The sequence below is a fragment of the Typopeltis vanoorti genome, chromosome 25 (assembly GCF_054136105.1).
Source record: "Typopeltis vanoorti isolate ZY-2024b chromosome 25, IOZ_Tvanoo_1.0, whole genome shotgun sequence".
In the NCBI taxonomy this organism is placed as follows: domain Eukaryota; kingdom Metazoa; phylum Arthropoda; class Arachnida; order Uropygi; family Thelyphonidae; genus Typopeltis; species Typopeltis vanoorti.
The window spans coordinates 20924932-20951984 of NC_143573.1; the positions used below are offsets into that span (position 1 = coordinate 20924932).

General features: G+C 34.8%; 1 protein-coding gene across 1 annotated transcript in view; it reads right to left on the minus strand.

Moving 5' to 3' along the window:
• The window catches only part of LOC150092594 (thimet oligopeptidase-like), a 329903-nt gene that overhangs the window by 250335 nt on the left and 52515 nt on the right, over window positions 1-27053 (minus strand). The window contains exon 4 of the mRNA XM_090414823.1: window positions 23316-23485. Within this exon, the coding sequence (XP_090270949.1) occupies window positions 23316-23485 (170 nt within the window). The remainder of the gene's footprint in view (window positions 1-23315; window positions 23486-27053) is intronic.

The following is a 27053-nucleotide window of genomic DNA, read 5'->3' on the forward strand; positions in this document are numbered from 1 at the left end:
GTGCAACAGAACTTTTTTCTTTTATTTTGACAAACAACACAAACGCACACAGTTCACAAATGAGATTGAAAAACATAACACACTTCCGTTTCTAGATACACTTGTCACACGTCTTCCCTCTGGCAATCTTTCCTTCACTGTTTACCGGAAACCGATACATACGGGACAATATATACACATAAATTCCTACCACCACCCAACACAAAAACTAGATATCATCAACGCTCTAAAAAACAGGCTCAGAAGATCTGTTCCAGTGAACAGGCACTGAAAGACAAATTTAAAATTATCAGCATACTTTCAAAAAAGACAGATACAGCCAAAACACTATTAACAAAATTCTCTACAAAACCTCAATGAAATACAAAGACAAACCAGACGACAGTAAAACTATAACCATTTCCTACATTAGAGGAATATCACACAAAATAAACAGAGTACAACACAAATACAACCTCAAAGCCACCTTTAAACCTCCTGCAAAATTAAAAAGCTTACTCAACTCATCCAAAGACCCACTCCCTCTGCTAGCCCACCCTGGAGTGTACCTATTTATTGTACTTGCAACATACCATATATAGGAGAAACAGGACGCACAATTCCTATCAGACAAAAGGAACATAAATGACACATTAAATATAATAATTATGGTGAAGCTGGCATTTCGGATCATGCCCTGAATACCTTACACAGAATTGACTGGAAAAGCACTAAATGTCTACATCACACTAAAACATGGTACGAACAGAAATTTAAGGAAGCCTGTGAGATCATTATCAACCACCCCAATGGAAGGCATATATTTGACCCATGGAACCTTCCTCCTAGGAACAACTATAAACAGGACTGTAGAAAATCCAGTATCTTAAATAACAATTGTAATACTAAAAATAGGACATCATTGTTTCTGAAAGAAAACCATCGGTATCAATCTTTTTTCAAAATTCCAAAAAGCATGACACCTTATATATTACAATCCCCTACCTGTGGAATGTCACAGCGCAACCAAGCGCCGAAACGGATAATCCATATTTTTTGAATTAATCCAATTTTTAACAGGGACTCTTTCCTTTCCAACTGTCCATTTTTTAACATGGAAGTCTATGGGCGACCGCTGTGCACGTCGTGATGCGTTAGCAGGCGCCTCGTCCTCATTCGCGAACGGAAGTAATGTCACCGGAAGGGGGATGAAGCGGATGTTACATCAGGCAGACGTCACAATGACGCACCGATGTGTAGAGGAGGATAGCTTCTCGCTAATGGAATAATTGCGCCCACCGATTTTGAAATGAACATTCCTTTACCAGAGGAACTGAAGTTACATAGGATATAAAGAAAACAGCTATAACAAATAACAAGCATTTTTGCTGGATGTCACCACAGATGAAACCTGTTAGAGAATCTGACGTATCTTTCATAATATTAGGGGGCGCTGGAAGGGCATATACGGCGGAACTAAATATATCCCATGCACGATGCAATGTTGTCGGTTGAATAGTAGTCGATAACACTTAACAAGCATAAGCAGCACTGAGGAGAATATAAATAAAGCATACCAGAAATGAAGTAAAAATGAGTTGGGTATTCGTTTCGTGTTTGCTATCACCACACAAACGCTATCATAACTCCATATTTTTGGCTACTGTTAAGGTTCCGTCACTGGCGGGAAAATGCAGCCGAACATAGTATCCGCCATACGCAGACAACATCGGTGCGATTGCTGGATGTCATGGGTTGTATGGTATCATCGGTTTCCATACAATGGACAATTCTTAAATACATACATACAGATCCAAACATAACCAATACAAGCAGCACATACTAAGTAAGAGAGGACAAAGTTAGATTTTTTTACAAAACGAATGCGCACATATCATGAACAGAAAGAAACTCCCTGAAGCAGCAACCACCATGTGGATGAAGATGGCCAGTAAATACAATAGCTGTGGTAAGATGGTGCTTTTGGTCATCGTTTTCGCAGGCGATTTATATAGCAGCATTTACAGAGCGATGAACATGATATATTGTTAATATCACATTTTAATCTACGAAGTGCTTATTTAATAGTTACATTTGAAATTAGGAATTCGTGCATTAAATATGTCTGTGATCGTTCTTCTATATATATATATATATACTCTATAATATAAAATGATAATTAAAATAAAGTGATATTACATCCCATTTTGTTCCACTACAAAACTTTCGTATTATATCTAGGTCTACCTACTCACTGATGAGATCTCAGTAAAGGTCGAAATCAATCTGGGTAGTGACCTTCTCTCATAATGAAAAACAGTAATACAGCTCCTAGGAGCTGGGCGACACATTACTTGGGTAAAAACCAAGAACAGTGAACGGAGCCTCCTCCACCCTTACTATGAGTTGCCTCTGTGTTGCACTACCAGGTGGACTATGAGTTGCCCTGGTGTTGTACTATCCAGGTATTTGTTTCATATCAGTTCATATTAAAATTTAAAAAAATAATCACTAATAACTAAAAATAATAACTATTCAGGTTTGCTGGACGTGTATATATGTCCTATGCTTTTTTTTATTGTTCTCTGTGAGTAGTAAGGTTTTCTATGTGCCTCCCATAGAGAGTGAGGCCCCCAGCTTGCACATCATGCGCCTAATGGCAAATGCAGCCATGAATATATATATATATACATATATATAAATAATGATCTTCTATGTATATATATAGAACGATGATATATATGAAAACTCCTTTCGAATGCGGCCATTAATATATATATATATATATATAAATAATGATCTTCTATGTATATATATAGAACGATGATATATATGAAAACTCCGTAGATATGGAGAAAATATATGAGCGATATTCTGCACAGACTGATTCAGAATTTATGCTAATTATGAATATTTCCAATTAACCCTTCCCCCCCCTCTCTCTCTCTCTCTCTCCCATGAATTATAAAGAACTACTCTAATTTTCTACTGAAAGTTTTCACTAGACAGTCATCAATATCTATTTTTTCATTTTAACGTTTATTAAAATAAGAATATTGTTGTATTCGGCGAATTCCAGCGTATTTCTTTGTGGGTGTGTGTTGACATTCTTCCCAGTTAAAAAAATAAAATATATAATAATAAACAAATTCAGTAGTGGAGTGTCAGTTTTTTTCTTAAAAAATTCAAATACTGACAATGTTTCTGCGACTGGAAATAAATTTTTATATTTTCATCATCACAAACACTAGACAATTTTCTCTTCCCAGGAAACACTTTGGTCTCCGAAATACTTGACAATAATGTTCTCAGTTGGAGGTAAAGGATAAAAGCTTAGATTACTCTCAATGCTATTGAGAAAGAATGGTTGTATTCATTCAGAAGTCGCACTAAACAGCCTCAAGCAGTTTCGAATTAATTCATCTATATTGATTGTAGATGCAATTTCATGCTCTATAGATATTATTATTATTAGACCAGTGAGGTGTTCCTGCGCCATCGTAGAGCGAGTGTAATTTTTTTTTTAAGTTTTAATTTTGAGAAACTCGGGGGGAAAATTGCGAAATTATGTAGGATCATCAGCGAGCAGCAGGATGGCTGGACTTATTTAATTTTTTGGTTTTTTAATTAGTAATCAAGGTTTTTACCATTTTTTTTTCAAAGGTTGTAATTTTTCCCCGAAATATGTAGCAAAATCTGGCTCCCAGAAGTTCGCCTAATGGTAAAACCGGACCTTTGCATAAGAATCCAGCTTTTCTCTTTTTTTGTGGGGGAAGGACCCACCTATTAATCTGCTGATGTTAAAAAAAATTTATTTTCAGTATCGTTCATAACACAGTTGTTACGAACGAAAAGCGCTTAGGTTAGGGAGCATACTCATGCATTTTATTGTACTAAAAGTACATAGCTATTTCAAAAATTGCTACCGTTCTTAACTAGCTGAAATATCTTTTAAAAATATGCGGACATTTCTTGTTTGTACTGATATGTCAGATAAAGATGATGATAATAATAATGATAAGAAAAGATGCGGTACTTTCATTGAGTGGAGATTATCAGAATGAAGTAATTTATAATGTACTTTCTTTGTGTGATTTTAGAAAAGTGCACATCATTATTTTCTGGCTATTACTGTCAACTGAACATCAGAAATCACGGAAATGACTAACTATAGTGGATTTGTAATGGTTTTGACCTCCTGACTTAGAAGAGTGAACCTGTGTTACTTTGGATTTCCTCAATTAGGAAATTCAAGCTAATATTTTGGTGATTTCCAAGATAGATGTATGCTTACAGCTTCAGATATACTGCTGCTGTTTGAGAACAACTCTTTTCATATATTTAGTAACTCTTTCCGCTTTTATGAACAAGATATGTTAAATTGCATTACATTCCAAAATCAAGGATAATTTTAAAATATCGCAAAATTATGTTCATTGTTTTTCAAATGAACTCGCAGTTGAAAAACGAAACCAACTTTTATTTATTGCGGAGTGGGTTCATTTCTGTAATAATAATGAAATTCTCGGTTCTTTGTAAAGTAAATTTTCGTGAGTGGAAGCAACATAAATAAATATATATAGGAGGAAATTATATATATAATATATATTTATATATATCTACCCTACATCTTGGTGAGCTTTGACGTGGTAGCACTCTTTATCAACATTCCGACACAAGACGTTCTCCATATTTTAAAGAACAAAAATTCAAATAAAATGTTCTCTCTACTATCTCACTGTGTAAACTCTGACTATTTTGAATTCGAAGGTAAACTTTATAAACAGGACAAAGGATTAGCTATAGGAAGCCCCCTCTCTCCTATATTAGCCAACATTTTTTTTCGAGGATTTTGAACAAAAGGCAATCTCCTCTTTTAGTTTAAAACCAAGAATTTGGCTTAGATATGTGGACGATATATTCCTCATATGGGAGCATGGCATTGAGAATCTTCACAGTTCCTTGATGTTAAACTCACCAAGATGCCTGAACCAATAAAAGTCTCTATATTTAGAAAGCCAACACACACGGACAGATATTTGCATGCGTCCTCACATCACCATCCAGCGCAAAAGTTGGGTATTATATCAACTCTTGCGAATCGTGCAAGATCTGTACTGTCAGATGAAGAAGAACTAAAAAAAAGAACTACAACATCTTAAATGGACCTTTAAAAGCAATGGCTACTCTTTAAAAAGTATCAACAAACAATTATCCCACCATCAACGTAGAGACACAGAACGACTCCAAAGGTTATATCTCTTTGCCATATATCAGCACACTATCCAAAAAACTGAGTAGAATCTTAAAGAAATTCAACATACAAACGTGCTTCTTGACTCTTCCAAAAATAAGATCAAGTTTCAGAAACTATAAACAACCTCACAACCTTCTACAATTTCCAGGTGTATACAAGGTCACATGTGGGTGCAGAAAACCTTACTATGGCCAAACGGAGAAATCCATCCTCCTACGTCTCGAGGAACACCAGAGAGACATTGCTTATAAGAGAACCAGAGCTACTGCCTTATCAGGCCACGTCCTGTTTTCAATAAACACGAACAACGAAAGCCACCAACATGAAGTAAATTGGACAACAACTTCAAGCCTACACATTTGCCATGATGAGGTAGAACCCCACATTGTAGAGTCAAAAGAAATCACCTTGGACCCTCTTCATATGAACAATAATCTCAGCTATAATTTGCCTGACTCTTTCAGCTTTACTATCAGATACTGGAGATCGCATGGTTCCACACATGCACAAGTATACAACAATAGAACTTTAACATGGACTATAGCACAAGTTCATAATAACTATAATTTACAGTCGAATATCATAACTTTATAATTGTATAGCTTTAGAGTGTCTCAATGTTTGTTTCAGTGTCTTTTAATATCTTTCTATGTTCTTAACGCCTGATGAAGTCAATCTCGACGAAACATGTTGCGTTTGCAAATAAATCTCAATTTGTTATAATTCTCAGGTTTATAGTCAGTTTATATTAAAAATGAACATCTACCCTATATATATAAAATGATAAGCTTTTTATGTAACGCTTTTCTGTCACATTTTTTGTCAAGTTATTTGAAAAGTTTTGAAACTCAGGGGCTACCCTGAGTGTCGGGTCTTCAAAATTCGAGTCATCAGAATTCAAGGAGAACCGGCCTACCCGTCCGGAACTCGGGGAGGGTGCCGGGGAGGGCAGTCCCCTCTTTCGAAGACCCGACACTCAAGGGCTACCCTGAGTGTAGAGTCTTCAAAATTCGAGTTATCAGAATTAAAGGGGAACTGGTCTACCAGTCCGGAACTCGGGGGCTGAGAGCCAGTGGGGCAGAGCCCCTAGTCAATATATGTATATGTAAGTGTAGAATTAATTCAGTTCCAACTTTATCGCACAATTATTAAGATTTATTCACCTCTAGCTTTGATTTTTTTAAGTTGCAGTAATAAGCATAATTATTCCAGTTTTAGTTAAAACTTAGAGGCAATAAATAGTAACTTGCTATGATTGCTAATATCAGCTTTGTACTCGACATTTTACCCTGAAATTAGAATAGAATCTTGATGCACAAAAAAAAAACCGAAAAATCAATTTAATTTATAAATAATAATTAATACAAATAACGGCAGCACACAAAAAACCTGTTGTCTCTGGATTAAACTGCTAATTTTGGATTAATAAGTCACTCAGTGTTTGGTCAACGCAAGTCAAACATTTACTAAGAGAAAATTTCCAGAGAAGGAGATTGGAATTTAGTAATATTGATAAGAACAATAGTCTAAAAGTCCAGGTAATCCAGAAGTGAAAACCATATATGACAAAATGAAACTAGTTTATTTAAGTAAAAACACAAAAATACAACCAATATATCTTAGAGTTCATAATTAAAAGGACTAATAATAATAACAGATTTCTACAGATGCGTCTCATCTTGTTTTGGTATTCAAGTTATTCTGAAGCATTATGAATTTTGCTATTTTATTATTATGCCGCTAATATTTCTTCAAATGAGTCACTTTTTACAACAAAACTGGCTATGTTAAGTTATGTCTAATATTTCTCTTCGCAAATATACTCAAAATCCCTTTAACCTAATTAAAACGTAGAATGCTGTTGAAACTTCATCAGCATTTTATCTGTTCAACTGCAATCTCCCCCCCACCGTTAACGGATTATTGTCTTTATGTGCACTGTGTTACTTGGAATTTCTTTATTGCCCTACGATATTTGACATTTTTTGCTGCACAATTTGTTGTGTCTCTTCCCAAAATAAAAACGAATTTCACATGTGCAAAAATAAATAATCAATATGTTTGTTTGCATTGGAAAGATTATGTCAAATATTTATAATTTTTAAATAACATTTATTGAAATAAATATGACATTTTGCTTTCTTTCCTTGCAAAATAAGATTATATGGGTCTCACATTTCAATTTTAGGAACGATTTTTTTTTTATGAACAATAAATGGTGTTAAACTGCATTACTCGGGGTTTCTGATTGCGAGTCTTTTTAATATCAAAAATTTATATCCAATGGTATTTTATTCACAGACTCTTCACTTTTGTCTTTTGCTTAAAACTGCAAGAGTTTTTTTTATATATTTTTTTAGGATCTGCATTACTATAATATAATATCCAGTGTAACCACTGTAGATATGCTGAAAATATAATATGAAGGATATCCTATACGAAATGATTAAAAAATTATGTCATTTTGAAGATTTTCTACTGCATCTACCTCCCTTCTCCTCTCCTGGAACTCAATTACATAACTACTTTATAAATTTCTACTGGTTTGAAAACTTTCAGACAGAATTCGAAATCTGTTACTTCAGTTTACCGTTTTGACAAAAAAATAAAAATAAATAAATGAAATAAAATAAAGCAATAATATTGTTGTGCCGTCGAAGCTTCTAATTCTGTACTATTTCTTTGCAATATGAAATCAGTTGTTCAGTGGTCTGCTGAAACTTCAGTAGTGTTATTTTTGCTATTTATTTTTTTAATTCTAAATATTACTACATGTTCGAAATACTCCATAATAATCCTCTTAGCTTGAGGAAAAGCTAAACTTAGATTACTCTCACAGCTATTGAGAAAGACAAGAGAGAAAGCTTTCCCCAGAAATCACACTAAATTGCCTGGCAGTAGTGCAGAATACATCAAGAATGTCTTGTTTCGTTTTCCATTGTTGATTACAGACATCCTAACTTACATATCTTTTACAGGCTGATACTACAGTTATACCAAAATGATTTCTTAATTTATAGTGATCAGTTTCATTATCGAAAAATTATAATTTGATACAATTATCTTGAAAAAAAAAAGATTTGAATTATTTAAAAGAAAAAGGCGCATATGTATTACATAATAATTTATGTTTTTTTTTTGCGGGGGGGGGTTCTGCTCGAGTAACAGTCCGTAAGCTAACGAAAATTATTGAGAAAGTGAGAAACGAACATGTCCAGTAGACGAACTCAAAAGTCCCTAACAATAGCCGAATACACACAGAAATTTATTTTATTTTATTATTATATTTTTCGCCTTTCTGATTGCTTTACAGATGTTCAAAACATTTTATTTATTCTGATGTTGCTTTTGTAGGATGAAACTCTTTTTTAAACATCAATTTCCCCAATATTACATAATTTAATGATTTATACTTATCAGGAAATAACATAAATGAAAAAAAAATATACAAAATTTGCTAATTTACAATAGTCACAATATAATAATCACAATTTAATTTCGGTTTCGGAATATTAAAAGTGTGTGTGTGTGGTGATAATTTTGGGAGGGGGGAGTTAGCCATTAAAGGCGAATTAATTCTGTTATGAAAATTTTGGAAATAATTTCATTTTGACGCATGCACCTACACATGTTTCGAAAGATGAACTGTAGAGAAAATATCGCTACCTCAAAACTGCCGTTTATTTCGATTTGAAGTGAGCGATTAGGAGGAAACCAAGAAAGTTGAAATGCAAAAACCTACAGATTACATTATAAAAATTATGCATTACATGATATGATTCAAGATTTACGTATGATATGATTCTCTATAAAGCAAAATTTAAAAGTGCGGACATTCGCGCAATCTGAGAACTAACCTTCGAACTAAGATTATGAATAAAAAAGGATTTTCATGAATTTATAAAATAATCGTTTGACAAAAATAATTATCTTCAATCAAGTCCTGCAAGAATTTTAAAATGTATTGACGATTAAAATAATTAGCAAAAAAAAAAAAATTGATAGTGACATTAATCTTCCATAGTGATACAATATGAAGTGAAGAATATATGAAAGGATTTCTTATTTTGCACTGGCATTAAAAACTATAATTATGCGATAAAAACAAGCAGCAAAAATGAATATAACTCAGGTATATAGTCTGATATACTGGCCGCGTATGGTGACATATACCGTAAAGAGCAAACATGCCGCGTGTGCTCGACCGAATATGCACGCAAAACCACAGCCACATAGGAAGACCACGGCCGCTATGCTAGCCGCCGACCGAGAGAGAGACTAGCGTCGGCCGCAAGCGACTGATCGTAACCAGAGGCACATAGGGAGACCACGCCGCTATGCTAGTCTCCGACGGAGAGAGAGATACTAGCATCAGCGTGACGTCAATCTGATGTAACTTCCGTTTCATCCCCCTTCCGGTGACATCATTTCCGATAGCAAACGAAGACAAGGTGCCCGCTAACGCATTAATGCATCCGCTGTGGTCTCCCATAGGCTACCATGTTAAAGAACCAGCCGTTTGAAAGGAAAGAGTCCGATTTTCGAAATGGATTAATTCCCAAACCTGAAATGAGCCCCAATTTCAGCAAGTTGCACTATTCTCACTGAAAGGTAACAAATTGCATGACATGCTAATATCGGAATTTAGATTCGAGACAATCTTTCTCATGCTTTGTTATGCTTTATCTTTTTTTTTAATGAGGCATAATCAGATGCTTCTCCAGCTTTCTTTGAGTTTTGAAAGAAGGACTTGACTTAGCCTTTTCCTGCAATTTAGACTTCAATATTATGAGCAGTAGCTCATCAGACTATTTTCCTCAGTTTTTAATAGCCTCAGTTGAGCTAAAGAAAGCTTCAATGTTTTCAGAGTTTTCTCCACTAAAACTCTCTACAGCTAAGTTTATTATACATTTCATCAATTCTTCAAATTGCAGGCAAGCTGCTGAGTCACCACTAGAAGTAGCCATATTAATCATTTAGGCAAAATACAAAAATGATCGTCTGAAGAAAAACTATATATATATACTTTCTCATTTAAAATAATGAAACTCCAAAAATCTTGGCATAAGACTGCACCATTGTTAGTTTTTTTTTTAGCGAGTTTCTTTTTTTACATATTTATATATTTATTTTCCTCAGGTTTTACAGGTTCTTTCTCCAGGGCTATGTATTTGGTGTTTTTTCACAGTACAACATACATGAAAACTAAGTTTTCTTTTTGTGTATTTTGTTGTGAGAGAGAGAGAGAGAGAGAGAGAGTGTGTGTGTGTGTGTGTGTGTGTGTGTGTGTGTGTGTGTGTGTGTGTGTGTGTGTGTGTGTGTGTGTGTGTGTGTGTGTGTGTAAAATATTAGCATATCTTAGTCAGACATATCAAATTTGAATCGCCTTGAAGAATCTTGATCTGGTTCCAAAGAATGCTGTGTCTAGTATCAGTGGATGGGAAACAAGGTCAGACTTATCACATTCTGAAAATGTGATGTAGTCTTGATGTTCCTGGATTCTAATCTTAGAAGAATGGCACCAGTCTATCCAAAGCAACAAAGCTAGCACAAACAGAGCACTTGATAAACATCTGACAAGAAAGACGTAATTTCTCCTTGTAGATGACAGAAAAGAAGCCAGCTTCCAAACTCATTTGAACCAAGTGTATAGATCGGGGTTTCCCAAACTGTGAGGTGTACCTCCCTTGGAAAGGTACAGACACAGTCCACCAGAGGTGTGAAGAATCTTTTAGTTGTACATTGTTACAATAAATCCACCTTTCCCAAAATACTAGTTTCAAATGAGTAACATGGTGGTGGTGGAGGAAGAACAAACATTGTTTTGGCTTACAGCTAACTTGTCAAAGTCAAACACTTACAAATCAGTTTGGATTTGATGGATGATGCTGATCATCCATCAAATCAGGAAAAACTAAGCAAAATTTCGTTAATCAAAAGATTAACCAAAGATTATCTTGATAAATTCTGGTGTTCCCAAAATGGCTGTATACTTAGTTTTGGCAAGTAATGCTAATTTAGTGTTAATCCATTTGTACAACCTAACTACGTGAATTTGGATTTTCAACATTAGTCAGTGCAAAGACAAAGTTCAGAAATCGACTGAATGCCAGACATGTTATTCACCTAGCACTGTCAAAGACTGTTCCTCAATTTTCTGTCCTAACTGGTTGAAAGCAAAAAAATTCATCTCATTAAAGTGGTTATGAAGAACTATATAATTATTTTATAATTGTTTATGATAAATAATTATTTTTGTTTCATTTCAACATTTTAATTTTTATATCTTTATTAAAAGATAAGGTTCACTGAATTGTTTTCATTGTTTATTTGTTCATTTCAGTGTTTGAATTTTTAGGAGAGGTGTGTACATTAAGATTACACTAAAGAGAGATGTGTGAAGGCAAAAAGTTGGGAAACCTCTGATACAGATTGTACTTGTGAAGAATCCATGCTGTTTGTTCAGATGTTTCCATACCCTACTCTGGCTGAGGGATGATTACTGGCAATAATTTTCCAAAGATGGAAGACTGTTGTATTCACGTTCAACAGTGAATGTGATACCCGAGTGCAATTAGTGGGACGAAATTGCAAAGATATTAACAAAATGAAGCAAGATATAAGGGGAAAATGGCGTGGAAGAGTTGGTTTTCTAGATGTTCCATAAAATAATCAGGGAAAGTTGGTGAGACAGGACTATACATCACCATTCCTTCAAATCTGTTTGAATAACTCATTTTGCCACATAAAGCAACCTGAACTCAATTTAAACAAGTAACTTGCCTGAACATCTAGAAAACAAACTCTTCCATACTATTTTCCCTCCATCTTGTATCTGACTTCATTTTGTTGATATGTATCTGAATTGGACCAATTGTAATTTGGTCCAATTCAGATACAAAATTACTAACATTTCTGGATAAAATAAACTTCTTGTAATCCCAAACCAAATTTACTATTGAATGTGAATCCAACAGCAGTCTTACCTTTTTGGATATTATTGATTCTTAATCATACAGGTAGTATTGAATTATCTTCACATCATTACAGAAGATAGGTATTATCAAGTCTTGTACAAAGAACCCCTGGATAAGTGCCGTATTCATGTCATCTTTGTTACTTTGGACAGACTTTCGTGTATAGTGAAACCTGTGGAGTATTCATAACTATAAAATAACATGTATGCCACAGTAGATAACTTTTTAATATGTAAATATTTCATCTTAAGTATAATAAGACATCTTCAGTACAATTATCGAACAATGATAGGAACTAAATTCAAAAAAACATTAGCATACATGTTTAAATTGGAATCCCTCTATGTATACAGCACCGGATTTATGGATTAAACCTAATTGGACTGTGTGTATATATATATGCACATTACAAAATTGTAAAATTCAGCCAAAAACATCCCAATAAAAAAAGAATGGTAGTCCATGAATTACAAAAGAAACCCTAGAACTAATTGAAAAAAGGAAACAAATTAAAACAACAGATTAGCAAAACCCAAATTACCTGAACCTGAATAAAGCTATTAAGAAATCTTGTCAAAAAGAGATAAAAACAGCTATATCCAAAACATCTGTAAAGAAATAGAAAGACACTCCAACTCTAATGAAACGACAGATTTATTCAAGAAGGTTAAAGACATAATCAAAAAATTCAAAGACATAGCCAAAAGATGGAAACAGTATTGTACCAAGATTTACAAGGACCCAACTATTCAACAAGAAGACAAAGGAGGCTATCAAAAACATGGAAACAGAACCGGAGATCCTCAGAAGTGAAGTAGAACAAGCAATCAAAAAATTAAGGAATAACAAAGCTCCAATTCCTGATTCAATATCAGCTGAGATGCTGAAAAACCTTGGAGAGAATGCAGTCAATTGGATACATGATTTAAACAACAAAATTTGGAAGATGGCCAAATGATTGGACTAATTCCACCATTATCCCAATCTACAAAAAAGGCAATTACAACAAATGTGAAAACTACCACACCATTGTCCTTATCTCACATACTAGCAAGATTTTACTACACATTATTAATGAAAGATTACAAAATTTTATAGACTCAAATCTCAGAAGAACAAGCAGGATTCTGAAAAGGTCAAGGAACTAGAGATCATATATCTAATATCAGACAAATAATCAAAAAAGCAAGGGAATTCAACTTAAGTCTTTATCTATGCTTTATGGATTATTCCAAGGCCATTGACTCTATGAGAGGGGATATTTTTACGTGATATCATGCAAGAATTGGGAATACCAAACCATCTAGTAACCCTCATAAAGAACTCAACAGTAAGAATTGAAAACTCAGTATCCTCTGCATTCCAATTTGAAAAAGGATCAAAACGAAGATGCATACTCTCACCATTACTATTCAACCTTTACAGCAAAACTATAATTAAAAGATCTCTAGAAAAGTGGAAGAGGCATTAAAATAGGTGGCCAAACAATCACTAACCTATGATACTCAGATGACACAGTGATAATAGCCACAAATGAACAGGAATTAAGATCCATCCTAAATCAATTAGAATGGGAAAGCTTAAGCCATGGTTTACGAATAAATAAAGATAAAACCAAAATAATGATTTTAAACAGTGCAGAAGAGAGAGATATAGAAAGAACTGAAACTTGATAATTTCAACTACCATGGAGTGATCATAGCAAAAAAAGATGGATGTAAAAAAAAGAGATAAGAAGAATAGCAATAGCTAAAAAAGTGATGATTGATTTAACTGAAGATATGGAAAGACAAGCACATCTCCAAAAAGGCCAAAATTAAGCTAGTAGAAACCTTAGTTTTTTCAATGTTTCTCTATGCTTCCGAGTCTTGGAAAATGACAAAAGATGATAGAAGAATTGAGGTGTTTGAGTTCTCGTGCTGGAGATGAATGTTAAGATTGTACTGGACAGAAAAACGAACAAACAAAAGTATCCTAGAAGAACTGAATATCCACACAAGCCTGACAAACATAATTGACAAGAGACCTGTGCAATATTTTGGACACATGCAGAAGGGAAGGCAACTGCCTGGAAAAAATAATCATCCAGGGTAAACTGTGGAGAAAACAAAAAAAGAGAGAACCCCCCCCCCCCCCCAACAGATGGATTGACCAAATATCAAGAATCACTGGACTTAAACTAGAACAAACGATAAGAAAGGCAGAGGGGAAAAAGAAATGGTGAAGCTTCATCTGGAAGGTCATGAGTCCTCAGACATGAGGAGATTCAATATATATATATATATATATATTTATAAAATTAAAATTTAACTGACTAGAACCCGAGAAAGTATAACAAAAAACTTGAATAAATCACAATAGTTTCATCAGTGTTCTGACTTCTTCAGGTGAGTAAGAAATAACATAAGATTTATAAAAATAACAAGGTAAGAAACATGGACTTTCCAACTTAATAAAAAGAAGCAGAATAGTAACAGCCATATTTGAATAGGTGACCACGTGCTACTGTTGGCATGAGTTGAATGTGTGTGTGCCAGCTAATTTTATAGCGTCAGTATTGGATTATTGCGCTATGGGAATCAGGCAAATTGTAGCTTAGATTGTTGTTCAAGTGTGAAGGGTCCAGAACTATTTCTTTGGATTCTATAATTCATCTTTCCAATTCATCCTTGCATATATATAAATTGGTTGTGCGGTCCCAATCAACTTGGTGGCCGTTCTTCGAGGTTAGAGTTTGCGGAGAAGAGAACATGACTGGAAAGGGCGCTCGCTCGTGTTCTGCTGTAGGAGATATCACGTCTATGTTCCTCAAGATGAAGTGAAATAGATTAATCTGTCTGGCCAAAATAGGGTTGACCACAGTCTCACATAACTTTATAAACACCAGGAAAATGCAGTTGGTTGTGTTTTGGTCGACACAGAAAAGAACGAAGTTTTGGCAGAGTAGTATAGTCGGTCTTTATGTTGAATTTCTTCGTAATCCTAGATAGCTTCATAATCCTTTATAATTATATATATATATATATATATATAACAGATAAATTTCTTTTATTCACTTGAGGATAACAATTTCCCAGACTCTTGAAATAAGCTGTAAACACATGCTACATAATTCATACCTTATGATTCATGTTTTGAATGCAAATGAACTGATCTTCTCTCCTCTTGGAAATTGTTATCTTCAAGTGTATAAAATATATATATATATATATATTTTTTTTTAACAGCCCAATTAGCTCCTCATCATCATCATCAAATTCCTGCCATGTACCCTCAAGGGATGTACAGGATATGACAGTACTACATGAAAAAATTACATCATTACTAACTTCCTATCTACAATTTTCCTCCAAATCAGTCTGTTACTTGTCAAGACTCCAACATTATCAGATCTTATATTTCTATCGTCTAAGGCACTTTGTACCGTATCAATCCACCTATATTTTGGTCTTCCTCTGGGTTGTTTTCCTGCCAACCTGGCAGAGAACACTTGTTTTGCTAATCTTTCCTCGCACATTCTATTTAAGTGACCATACCACCTGAGATTAGCTCTGCTAACGCATTCCTGGATGCTGACAATGTCAAGTTCCTAATATCCTCATTTTTAATATGATATTGCCATTGATGCCATCTGTTCACGCCTCTAATCTTTCTCAGGACTCTCATATCTGCGGTCTCTAGTCTTTGGTCAAGTGTTTTACTTCTGACCCAGCTCTCAGATCCATAAGTTAAAACTGGTTTGAACACTGTCTTGTATACAGCTAATTTAGTGTTCCGACTAATTTCTCTCTTATTGCATATGAATTTATTCAATTGACTTCCCACCATACCAGCTTTGCTAATTCTGTTGTCTATTTCTTTATTTAATTTACCATCTTCAGTAAAAATCGTGCCTAAGTAGCTGAAATGTTTTACTTGTTCCACAGGTTCTCCATTCACAACAAAGTTAACATTTTCAATGATTCTGCCTATTTTCATTGTCTTTGTCTTTTTATTGCTGACCTTCATACCATATCTAATACAACAGCTATTCAATTTATTCAGAGAATCTTGCAGACTTGTGGCGGATTTATTTAGAAGTATAACATCATCCGCATAATGCAAAGAGCTGACATTAACATCTCCAATTTTGATATCACGTTTAATACCACTTTCCTTCATAATGTGATCCATATAGATAATGAATAACAGAGGGGATAATGTACATCCTTGTCTCACACCAGATTTAACAATAAACCATCTTCCTGTACTTCCTTCAATTCTAACTGCTGACTTACAACTCAAATAAAGACTAAGTATTGCTTGATATAATGCCCCATTGACACCATATAACTGCAGCGTATTGAATAGCTTCTCTCTTGGCACCTTGTCATATGCCTTTTCCAAATCGACAAAACTGAAATACAGATCTTTGTTATATTCCAATGCTTTCTCGACTATTTGTCGTAAAGTGAAGATCTGATCCTGACAGCCTCTATTTGGCCTGAATCCAGCTTGTTCTTCACCAAGCTTTTCTTCCACAATTCTTCTCAACTGTTTCTCAAGTATACTTGCATAGATCTTGCCAGGAACACTCAGTAGGGAAATACCTCTGTAATTCTCACATTCAGTTGTATTTCCCTTTTTATATATGGGTACTATGAGAGCTCTACTCTAATCATTGGGAATTCGTCCCTCTGTCTAGGCTTTCTGAACTATGCAGTGCAGCCACTGTAAGACTTTTATACCATCATACTTCAGCATTTCTGGTCGAATATCATCTACTCCTGCTGTCTTTCCACATTTCAAGCCTTTGATGGCTTTTTCTACTTCTAGTATGGATATGTATTCCTGACTGCATGCCTGGTCAGTGTTTTTTATCACTATGCTGTCATCACTGCTTCTTTCATTTAGCAGTTTTTCAAAGTAATTACTCCATACTTCAAGGATATCTTTTTCTCCTGTTTTCATGTCACCTTTATCATCTCTAACTCCATTTACAGCACTCTTTCCTCCATTCCTAAGCTTCTTCAACAACCTCCAGAATATTTTGCCACCTTCTTGATATTTATTTTCTATATTCTTGCCAAAGTCCTCTCATGACTTTTGTTTAGCTAGTTTTACACACTGTTCAGCTTTCTTACATTTGTCTCTGTATTCTGTAAGAGTAAAAGCTGACTTATTTGCCTGGAACTTTTGATATCCTTTCTTCTTTTCCTTCACTGCCTCTTTAACTTCCTGTGTCCACCAGGGAGTTCTGATTTTTTTATCCTTGCACACAACCTCACCACATGCCTCTCTGGCAGAATCAATCAATGTTTTTTTCAGAGTTTGCCACTGAATCTCCAAGGTTTGATTCCTGTTCTCAAACTTTTTCATTTTCTTTTCAATAATCTTTGTGTATTTTAGTCTACAGTTCACATCTGAGGGCTGCTCAACTTTTATTCGCTTTAAAACTTTCTTACATGTTATTCTTTTCAACATGAAATTCAATTTTATCCTGCTCAAGACTAAATAGTGATCACTTCCAATTTCAAATCCTCTGTACACTCTGGTGTCCTGCACCAGGGAGAAAATATCACTATCAACAATAACATAGTCAATGAGACTTTTCTTATTCCTAGCCTCTTCTCTCCATGTGAATTTGTGCACATTTTTATGTTGGAACATGGTGTTAGTAATAACCAGTCCATGTCCTGAGCAGAAATCCAACAGATATTTGCCATTATTATTAGCTTTGCTCTTTTCTCCAAATTTTCCCAAAATATTTTTGTATGTCTCACAATCATTTCCTACTCTGCTATTTAGATCCCCAACAAGGACCAACTTTTCTTTTTTCATTGTGTCAGTTGCTTTTTCTAAAGCGTCAAAAAATTCTTCCACTTCCACCTTAGTAGAACCTTCTGTGGGACCATAGGCACAAATAAGTCTCATTGTCCAGTTCCCTATTCTCATATTTGCCCACATTACTCTACTTGAGACTGACTGCCATTCAAGAAGATTAGCCTCGTATTTTGTGTTGAATACAATGGCTAGAAGGATTCCAATTTAAGCATGCATGCTAATGATTTTTTGAATTTAGTTCCTATTGTTGTGTAATTTTATACTGAAGATGTCTTTTGATACGTAAGATGAAATGTTTACATATTAAAAGGTTATCTACTGTGCATATGTGTTATTTTAGTTTTGGACGGACTGGATGTTCTGCTAAGATTGGAATCTGATAAGTATAGCCTTGCTTCCTATGCTATTGAAACAGCATTTTTCATTACAGCCAATTCAAATGTGACTGTTCCTTGAGATGTGTGAAACCTAACCACATCATCTGAACATCAACTAATCTGATTGTATGCTTATTTCAAAGTTCTGGGAAATGACTGCCATTAACTGTTCATAATTTTTTTTTTTTTTAAATATTGATTAGGTTATTTAATTTTTAATTATAGAAACTAAATCTATAAAATAAAAACTCCTTTGAACTCATCATTATCATCAAATTTCTGACATGTACCATCAAAGGGTGTACAGGATATGATAGTACTACATGAAAAACTTACATCACCACCAACTGCCTATCTACAATTTTCCTCCAAATCAATCTGTTACCTATCAAGACTCCAACATTATCAGATCTTATATTTCTGTCTTCTAAAGAATTTTTTATTGTATCAATTTACCTATAACTTGGTCTTCCTCTGGGTCTTTTTCCTGCCAACCTGGCAGGGAACACTTGTTTGGTTAATCTTTCCTCTCCCATTCTGTTTAAGTGACCGTACCATCTGAGATTAGCTCTGCTAACACATTCATGGATGTTGACAATGTCAAGTTGTATCCTAATATTCTTGTTTTTAATATGATATTGTCATTGATGCAATCTGTTCACGCCCCATCTTTCTCAGGACTCTCGTATCTGCAGTCTCTTGTCTGGTCAAATGTTTTATTTCTAACCCAGCTCTCAGGTCCATAAGTTAAAATTGGCTTGAACACTGTGTTGTATACAGATAATTTAGTGTTTTGACTAATTTCTCTCTTATTCCATATATAAATTTTTTCAGTTGACTTTCTACCATACCAGCTTTGTTGATTCTGTTGTCTATTTCCATATTTAATTTACCATCTTCACTAAAAATCATGCCTAAGTAGCTGAAATGTTTTACTTGTTGTATAGGTTCTCCATTCACAATGCAGTTGATATTTTCAATGCATCTGCATTGAAATACCACTTTCTTGTTTTCATTGTCTTTGTCTTGTTATTGCTGACCTTAATATCTTGGTCAACTTATATGTATGTTGTAATATCTATTACAATAGTTATTCAATTTATTCAGGGAATCTTGCTGGATTTATTTAGAAGTATAACATCATCTGCATAAAGTAAAGCTCTGAGATTAACATTTCCAATTTTGATATCAGGTTTAATATCACTTTCCTTCATAATGTGATTCATACAGATAATGAATAACAGAGGAGATAATGTACATCCTTGTCTGACACTAGATTGAACATTATACCACATTCCTGTACTTCCTTCAATTCTAACTGCTGACTTACAACTCAAATAAAGACTAAGTATTGCTTGATTGGCACCATATAACTGTAGCATTTTGAATAGCTTTTCTTGTTGGCACCTTGTCATATGCCTTTTGCATATCTACAAAACTTAAATACAGATCTAAATTATATTCCCATGATTACTCAACTATTTGTCGTAAAGTGAAAATCTGATCCTGACAGCCTCTATTTGGCCTAAATCCAGCTTGTTCTTCACCAAGCTTCCCTTCCACAATCCTTCTCAACTGTTTCTCAGTATACTTGCATAAATCTTACCAGGAACTTTTACTTACTATTATAATAACGGAATTAACTCATGTAAAATATTCTTTATTCATAGAATTTTTGCCTGAATATCATAGGCATCATCAGTACAAAGGCTAATTAAACAATAACTGCTATATTCACAAAGCGCCACCAAGTAGCTAAGGTTATTCCTAAATTTATTTAAAAAAAAAAAAAAAATTATATATAATACATAAGTGTATACAATTATAAGTTAGGAAACATTTGCTGATTTATAGAGTACTATCTCCCACAAGGGAGAAAGACGTAGACCATCGGATCTGTTTAGGTTAGTGTAGTGAAGTAACATTTCACATGTTTCTTTGTAAAGCCGTTACATTAGGAACCAACGCTTGTGAATGACTTTTGTCTCGTTCCACTGAACTCTATGTCCAGTGTTGATGGCATGCTCTGCAAGTCCAGACTGTTCAGGTTCAAGGTACTGAATATACGACTTGTGTTCTTCTAACCTGATCTGAGCAGATCTTCCTGTTTGTCCAAAATATAACCCAAAAGAGCAGGGAATCTGGTAGACACCTGGATAGCTGAGATGTGGGAGCTTGTCCTTTGGAGACGTGAGGCATGTAGAGATTTTTCTGATGGGTCAAAAGGCCACACAAATATTTAGTGGTTTAAACACTTTAATTATGCGTTCGCTAATGCCTTGCACATAGGGGATAGGTATAAGCATAGTTTCTTCTGTATTTGAAGAGGATGCTGAAGCATGCCTACTTAAAGCTCTTTTTATGAAGAAATTCTTATAACCATTGGATATGAAGGAGGAATTAATATGTTGTAATTCTTGTTGTAATTCTTTTTGTAATAGTTCTTCTGAAGAACAAAAGGAGTGGGCTCTATGAACTAGTGTTTTTATAGTACCTGCCTTTTGACTGGGATGGTGATGTGATTCAGCATGAATGTACTGGCCTGTATGAGTCTCCTTCCTATAGACTGAGAATTGTAGGTTACTATCTGGTTGACGAAGAATTAAAAGCAGTTAGCCTAGAAAGGCTAACTGCTTATTTACTTGTGAATAAGGTAGTGAACCTACCTTGAACCTGAACAGTCTGGACTTGCAGAGTATGCTATCAACACTAGACAACGAATTCAGTGGAACAAGACAAAAGTCATTCACAAAAGTCAGTTCCTAATGGAACAGCTTTACAAAGAAACGTGAAACCCCTAACCTAAACAGATCCGATGATCTACTTCTTTCTCCATGTGGGAGATAGTACTCTATAAATCAGCAAATGTTTCCTAACTTGTAATTGTATACACACACACACATGTATATATATATATATATATATATATATATATATATAAACCATTTTTTTTTTTTTTAATAAATTTAGGAAATTTAATCTTAGCTACTTAGGTGGCATTTTGTGAATATAGCATTAATTAGCCTTTGTACTTGTACTGATGATGTCTGTGATACTCAGGTGAAAATTCTACGAATAAAGAATATTTTACATGAGTTAATTCTGTTATTATAATAGTAAGTAATATGTCTACTCACGGTATTTCCTTACTGAAACTTATCAGGAACACACAGTAGGGAAATGTCTCTGTAATTCTCACATTCAGTTTTATTTCTCTTTTTATATATGGGTTCTATGAGAGCTCTATTCCAATCATCTGGAATTCATCCCTCTGTCCATGCCTTCTGAACTATGCAGTGCAGCCACTGTAAGACTTTTATACTTCCATGCTTGAGCATGGTCGAATATCATCTACTCCAGCTGCCTTTCCACATTTCAGGCTTTTGATGGCTTTTTCTACTTCAAGTATGGATATGCATTCCTGATTGCATCTATTGAGCATTTTTTACCACTGTGCTATCATCACTGCTTGTTTCATTTAGCAATTTTTCAAAGTAATTACTCCATACATCAAGGATATCTTTTTCTCCAGTTTTTGTCACCTTTATCATCTCTATGCAATATCTTGCCGCCTTCTGTCCATTAAGCTGGTACCAAGACATAAGCTGTAAGCACATGCTTCCTAACTCATATCTTATGATTCATATTTTGAATGCAATTGAACTGATCTTCTCTCCTCTCTGATGATGAAGTACTTAATAAATTCTATATTTTTCTAAACGTTAGCCATATAAGTGTTTAATAATGTGTCAATTGTTTCTGTAGTGGGTTGGGGTTAGTTGAGGACTCCTGATGAACCTGAAAATGAAATACTCATCCTCAAAAAAAAAACAAAGCAGAATTCAGCAACAGAGCTTTCCACCCACCACACACCTGGATGCTCATTATGTAGCAAGCCATGATAGTACTTGTGTGAAACTTGTATGAAAGTAAGTGAAACAGCAGGGCTACCTTAGATGTCAAACTGGCACCACAAAAAAATCTTCGGTTTCCCCAGGCTATGGAAAATTATTGGATTTTTACTACACCGTTTGTTTTCCTTTGTAGACAAGCCTGCTGGCTAAATGAATGTGATCAGGCCATCAAACCCAACCATCTTGCTGATATGGGAGACAAGAACAAGTCAAAGAAGTGCGAGATCAGCAGGATCCCTCATTCTGGATGTCCACAGATCACACAAGAATGGCAGATATAGAAGGACATGGCTCTTTCTATGTCCACCAACTAAAAATGAATATGGAAAGTAAAGAATAGAAACAAATGAAAATTAAAATGGCCAGTACTATTAAAGTCCACTACACAAACACACACAAAAAAAAAGGTGCCTATATACATGTACGGCTTAGTATTAACATAAAAAAGGACAGTTTCTCTGATTTCTAGGAGGAATGAAAAGGTTTAAAAATTTCCTCACATTGAGAGGTTTCGACATTCAATCTTAATTCTTTTAAATAATGAGACATGAATGTCTTCCAAAAATATCTGAAATATCCATTAAAATTCATAGAGGGTACTGAAAAATATCTGAAAGTGTTATTCGGTTTCCAAGTGCACAATATGTCAATACCACAACATCATGACACACATTTTATTCCCATCCCAGGTGGGAAAATAAAATACAGGATAATAAAAAGAAGAAATAATTATAATGTCCTGTAAGGATACATACAATATAAAAAAAAAAACACCATCACACACATGATTAACATTCTCACACAGACTTACATTTAAATTGTAGTATTTATCAACATGCATTAGTTATCTGAATGTGAACTATCTTTAATTATAAAACATTTAAAATGTCTTCTTAATACTGTCCATTTATGTTAGAATAATACATGTGCAATAATTTTTGTTGTTGTTCAAAATTTAGTTAAAATATACAAAAAAAAAAAATTATACCTTTGTTAATGTGTTGATAAAATCTTCAGGAAGACCATCTAATTCATCATCTGTAAATTCTAGTGTAGTATTTTCTTCATTAAGATTTTTATTGAATTGTATACATAAATCATTTGCTCTGCTCTTTAAAGATTTTATCTGGTCTTGAATATCCTTTGGAAGATGAAGACCTTAAAAAAATTATTTGTTTCATATGCATATGTAAATTTGTAGTTTAATGCCAAAACTTTTAACACATTTTCTATTAAAAATTAGGAAAAAAAATTAAAACAAATTATCAGATGATTGGCCAGAGAATTTAAAAAAAGTTGAGAAACATTTAAAGAAATTTAGAATAAGAAAAACCACTAAAACAAAAAGCAGTAGGAAAACACTGAAATTGGTAAGAATAATAACAAGATAAACATTTAAAATATACAAAAAAAGAAGTAATATGGTATAGTGATTCGATCATGAAAATTGTTTTTGGAGACAAAATCACTACTTCGAGTTTCTTGGGGGTGAAAATTAAAAATGTGATAAATGCAACAGATAAAGAAAAGAGATGTCAGTGATTACTAGAACTAACGATTTAGTAGAGACAAATATAATATGAGAGAAGATATGAAAGGACTGCTGGAGGTGAGAAAGTGCTGGTTTATTAATGAGATATGACAATACCAAGTTAAGATGGAGGGCTATGATAGCAAATGATTCAATACACAGGCTGTGTAGAAGAAATGGGTGAGAGTTTTTGGATATGTGGAGCGAGTTTAATAGAAAAACCACGTATAAGAGAGATGGCCTGCACTTGAATGGATTTGCCATCAGGAGCCTAAAGAAATTATTTACTGAGGTTGGATCTAATGAATAGAGTTGAGAAAAAATAGATCATGGGAGGAATAGAGAGAGAGGAAAAAAAAAGTGTAAGTTCAGCTATGGTATGTAATATGATAATGATATGAATGTCACTGAGCATGTTTATTTATCTGGTAAAGAGATGGAAATGCATGATTTAGAGTGTACTGGGGAGAGAAAACAGAAAGTTTCCCAACTGGGCAAAACAGACTGTAAATGTAAGTATAAGAAAAAGACAGGTGGTAACTGATAACCAAGTACCACAAATACCTGCCAGGAGCAATCAGGAACAAAGGGGTTGAGTTTACTGCTTTGGTGAATACACTATAGACTAAGATTGTTGGCATTAGTGAACCTGGCTAACAGAATGTTTTAACTGAGATCAAGTACAAAGAGTATAGTATTTTTAGGAAGAACAGACATGGCAAGGTGGAGAGGGGCGATATTACTAATATCTGATGATTTGAGTCCAGGCAGGGCAAAAATAAATGAAAGCAATAATAGGTCTCACGTAGCAGTGAGTTTGAGGCTATCTGATGCAAAGGAGAGGCTAACAAAACAAAATATATGGTGGATTTTGCTAAACACTTGGTGAGTCAGATGGTGGGGAAAATGAAATGTTAAAATTATCCTCATGGGTACTAAGTAAGTAATATGTAAAATAAATTATCTGTTGATACCTTGATTAGGCAGCAGAGAAAATTTATGATAAGAATGATGGAGAATTTATTGATTTGTTGCAAGAAAACTTTCTCATGGAGCATGTGAAAGGAGGAACTTTAGCCAAAGAGTATTAGATCTGACGATAGCATCATAGATTTGATCTGAAGTAGCAAACTGTACAGATGTTCCAATTAGGACCGGTTACAGTTGCTGAACTAAAAAGATAAAAAATCAAGACAAACTCAGGAGAACGGCATCTCTGTTCCCATAGTAACAGTTACTGAATGGAAAAGATATCAAATCAAAGATATCTGATATCGTGGGAAGCTTTGAACAGCTGCTTAAATAAGACAGTATCTAAATGTGTTGAGAGCTTGAAGAACAAATATGTGAAATGGATGTGTAATCTTATTAAGTAAGATATCAATTAGAAGCAAATGATGTGGAAGGAATATTATGAGATATGAGAATAAGAGTGAGAAGTGTTATGAAATAAACAGCTTGCAAAAGAAGTCAACAGACACCATAATATGAGGAACAAACAGCCACAGTGCCCACCTTAATAAGATGTAGGACCTCCTTTCACTGCAATAACTGTAGCAATCCTATGGAGCATACTTTCCACAATCATACAATAATGATCGATGGGAATTTTGGATCATTCTTCCTGTAGGCATGTAATGAGGTCCTGAACTGTCATGGGGTAGACATCCCTTAACCTCATCAAACACTCCGATTCATCCCACAGATGTTTAATAGAGTTGAGATCAGGGCTCTGTGGTGGTCAGTCAAGTGTTGTGACGTTCATGTCCACAAACCACAGAATTACAGTAGCAGCCTTATGATAAAGTGCATTTTCTTGCTGAAAGAGACAATAGTCAGTTCTATAGAAAGGCCCAAAGTAGGAAGCATTGCATTATCAGAATGTTCAGAAACCTCTTGGAATTTGATATTCATGGCATCGCTAATGGTGGTCTGAGGCCAAAGCAGGAAAAATAGGACCATAACATCACACAACCACCACATCCAAATTTCATAGTTTAGGTTACACATTCTAGTAAGAGACATTCACTGGGCATCTTCCACACACACATTCATTTGTGTGATAGCAGGTGTAGTGTGATTTCTAATTCAATAACAGCTTTCCATGATTCCACGTCTCACTGAACATGCTCTTTGCACCACTAAGGACAATGCTACATGTGATTCAGGTAATGGGGGGCTTGCATATTGTGGTCCTACCATGGAAAGCCATGTTGTGAGCCTCGGTTTTGAATGTTATTATTATTATTACATCATACCTCCAGGGAGTCCAAAGACTCATCAAGGGAGGGCATCTACTCTACAACTCTTCGTCTCACTACTCCACCAACCTTCATCAGCTAACACCAACGTCATCTACCGCCGACTATCACCACTAGTACTTTCACAGACAATCACAACATCCATGCCCAAGGCGGGATTCGAACCTGCAGCCCTTTGGCTGGAGAGCGGATACGCTAACCACTCAGCCAACCAGGCTGGCAAATGTTTTTATGCAGATTCATGGTTTACTCCCCACATATCATGTTCAAGTTGATGTTCAGAATTCTGCATTCAACATCACCAGACAAATGGCAGTTTTTACATATTATCCTTCATAACACTTTATGGTCATATTTGGTGAGTGTAGTGCAGTGGTTCTTAACCTTTTTACTGGCCCATACCCCAGTGAACATCAATTTAACATTAAACGTGTGGGCAGACTTTACAATGGAACTGGAAGCTAATAACTGCCCTTCCTGGATACACTTATCACACGTCTTCCAGATGGTTCCTTATCATTTTCAGTTTTTAGAAAACCCATACATACAGGGAGATACTTACACAAACAATCACACCATCATCCTTCTCAACAATATGGCATTTTAAAAACGCTAACCCATAGAACGAGAGCAATCTGTTCCAATGACAATGCTCTTGCTGTTGAACTGGCTCACTTATGCCACACCTTCTTGGCCAATGGCTATAATCCACATAAGACAAACAAAATACTAAACGCTCCTAAGAAACCCCTCCCACCATCCACCACAGAGAACTACAACAAAACAGTCACCATCCCATACATTAAAGCCACATCCGAAAAGATTTCAAGTATTCTTAATAAACATAAACTACGCACTACATTCAGACCATGTAGCAAATTAGCAACCCTTCTCTGCTCACCCAAGGACAGCATTCCCCCTTTATCACATCCAG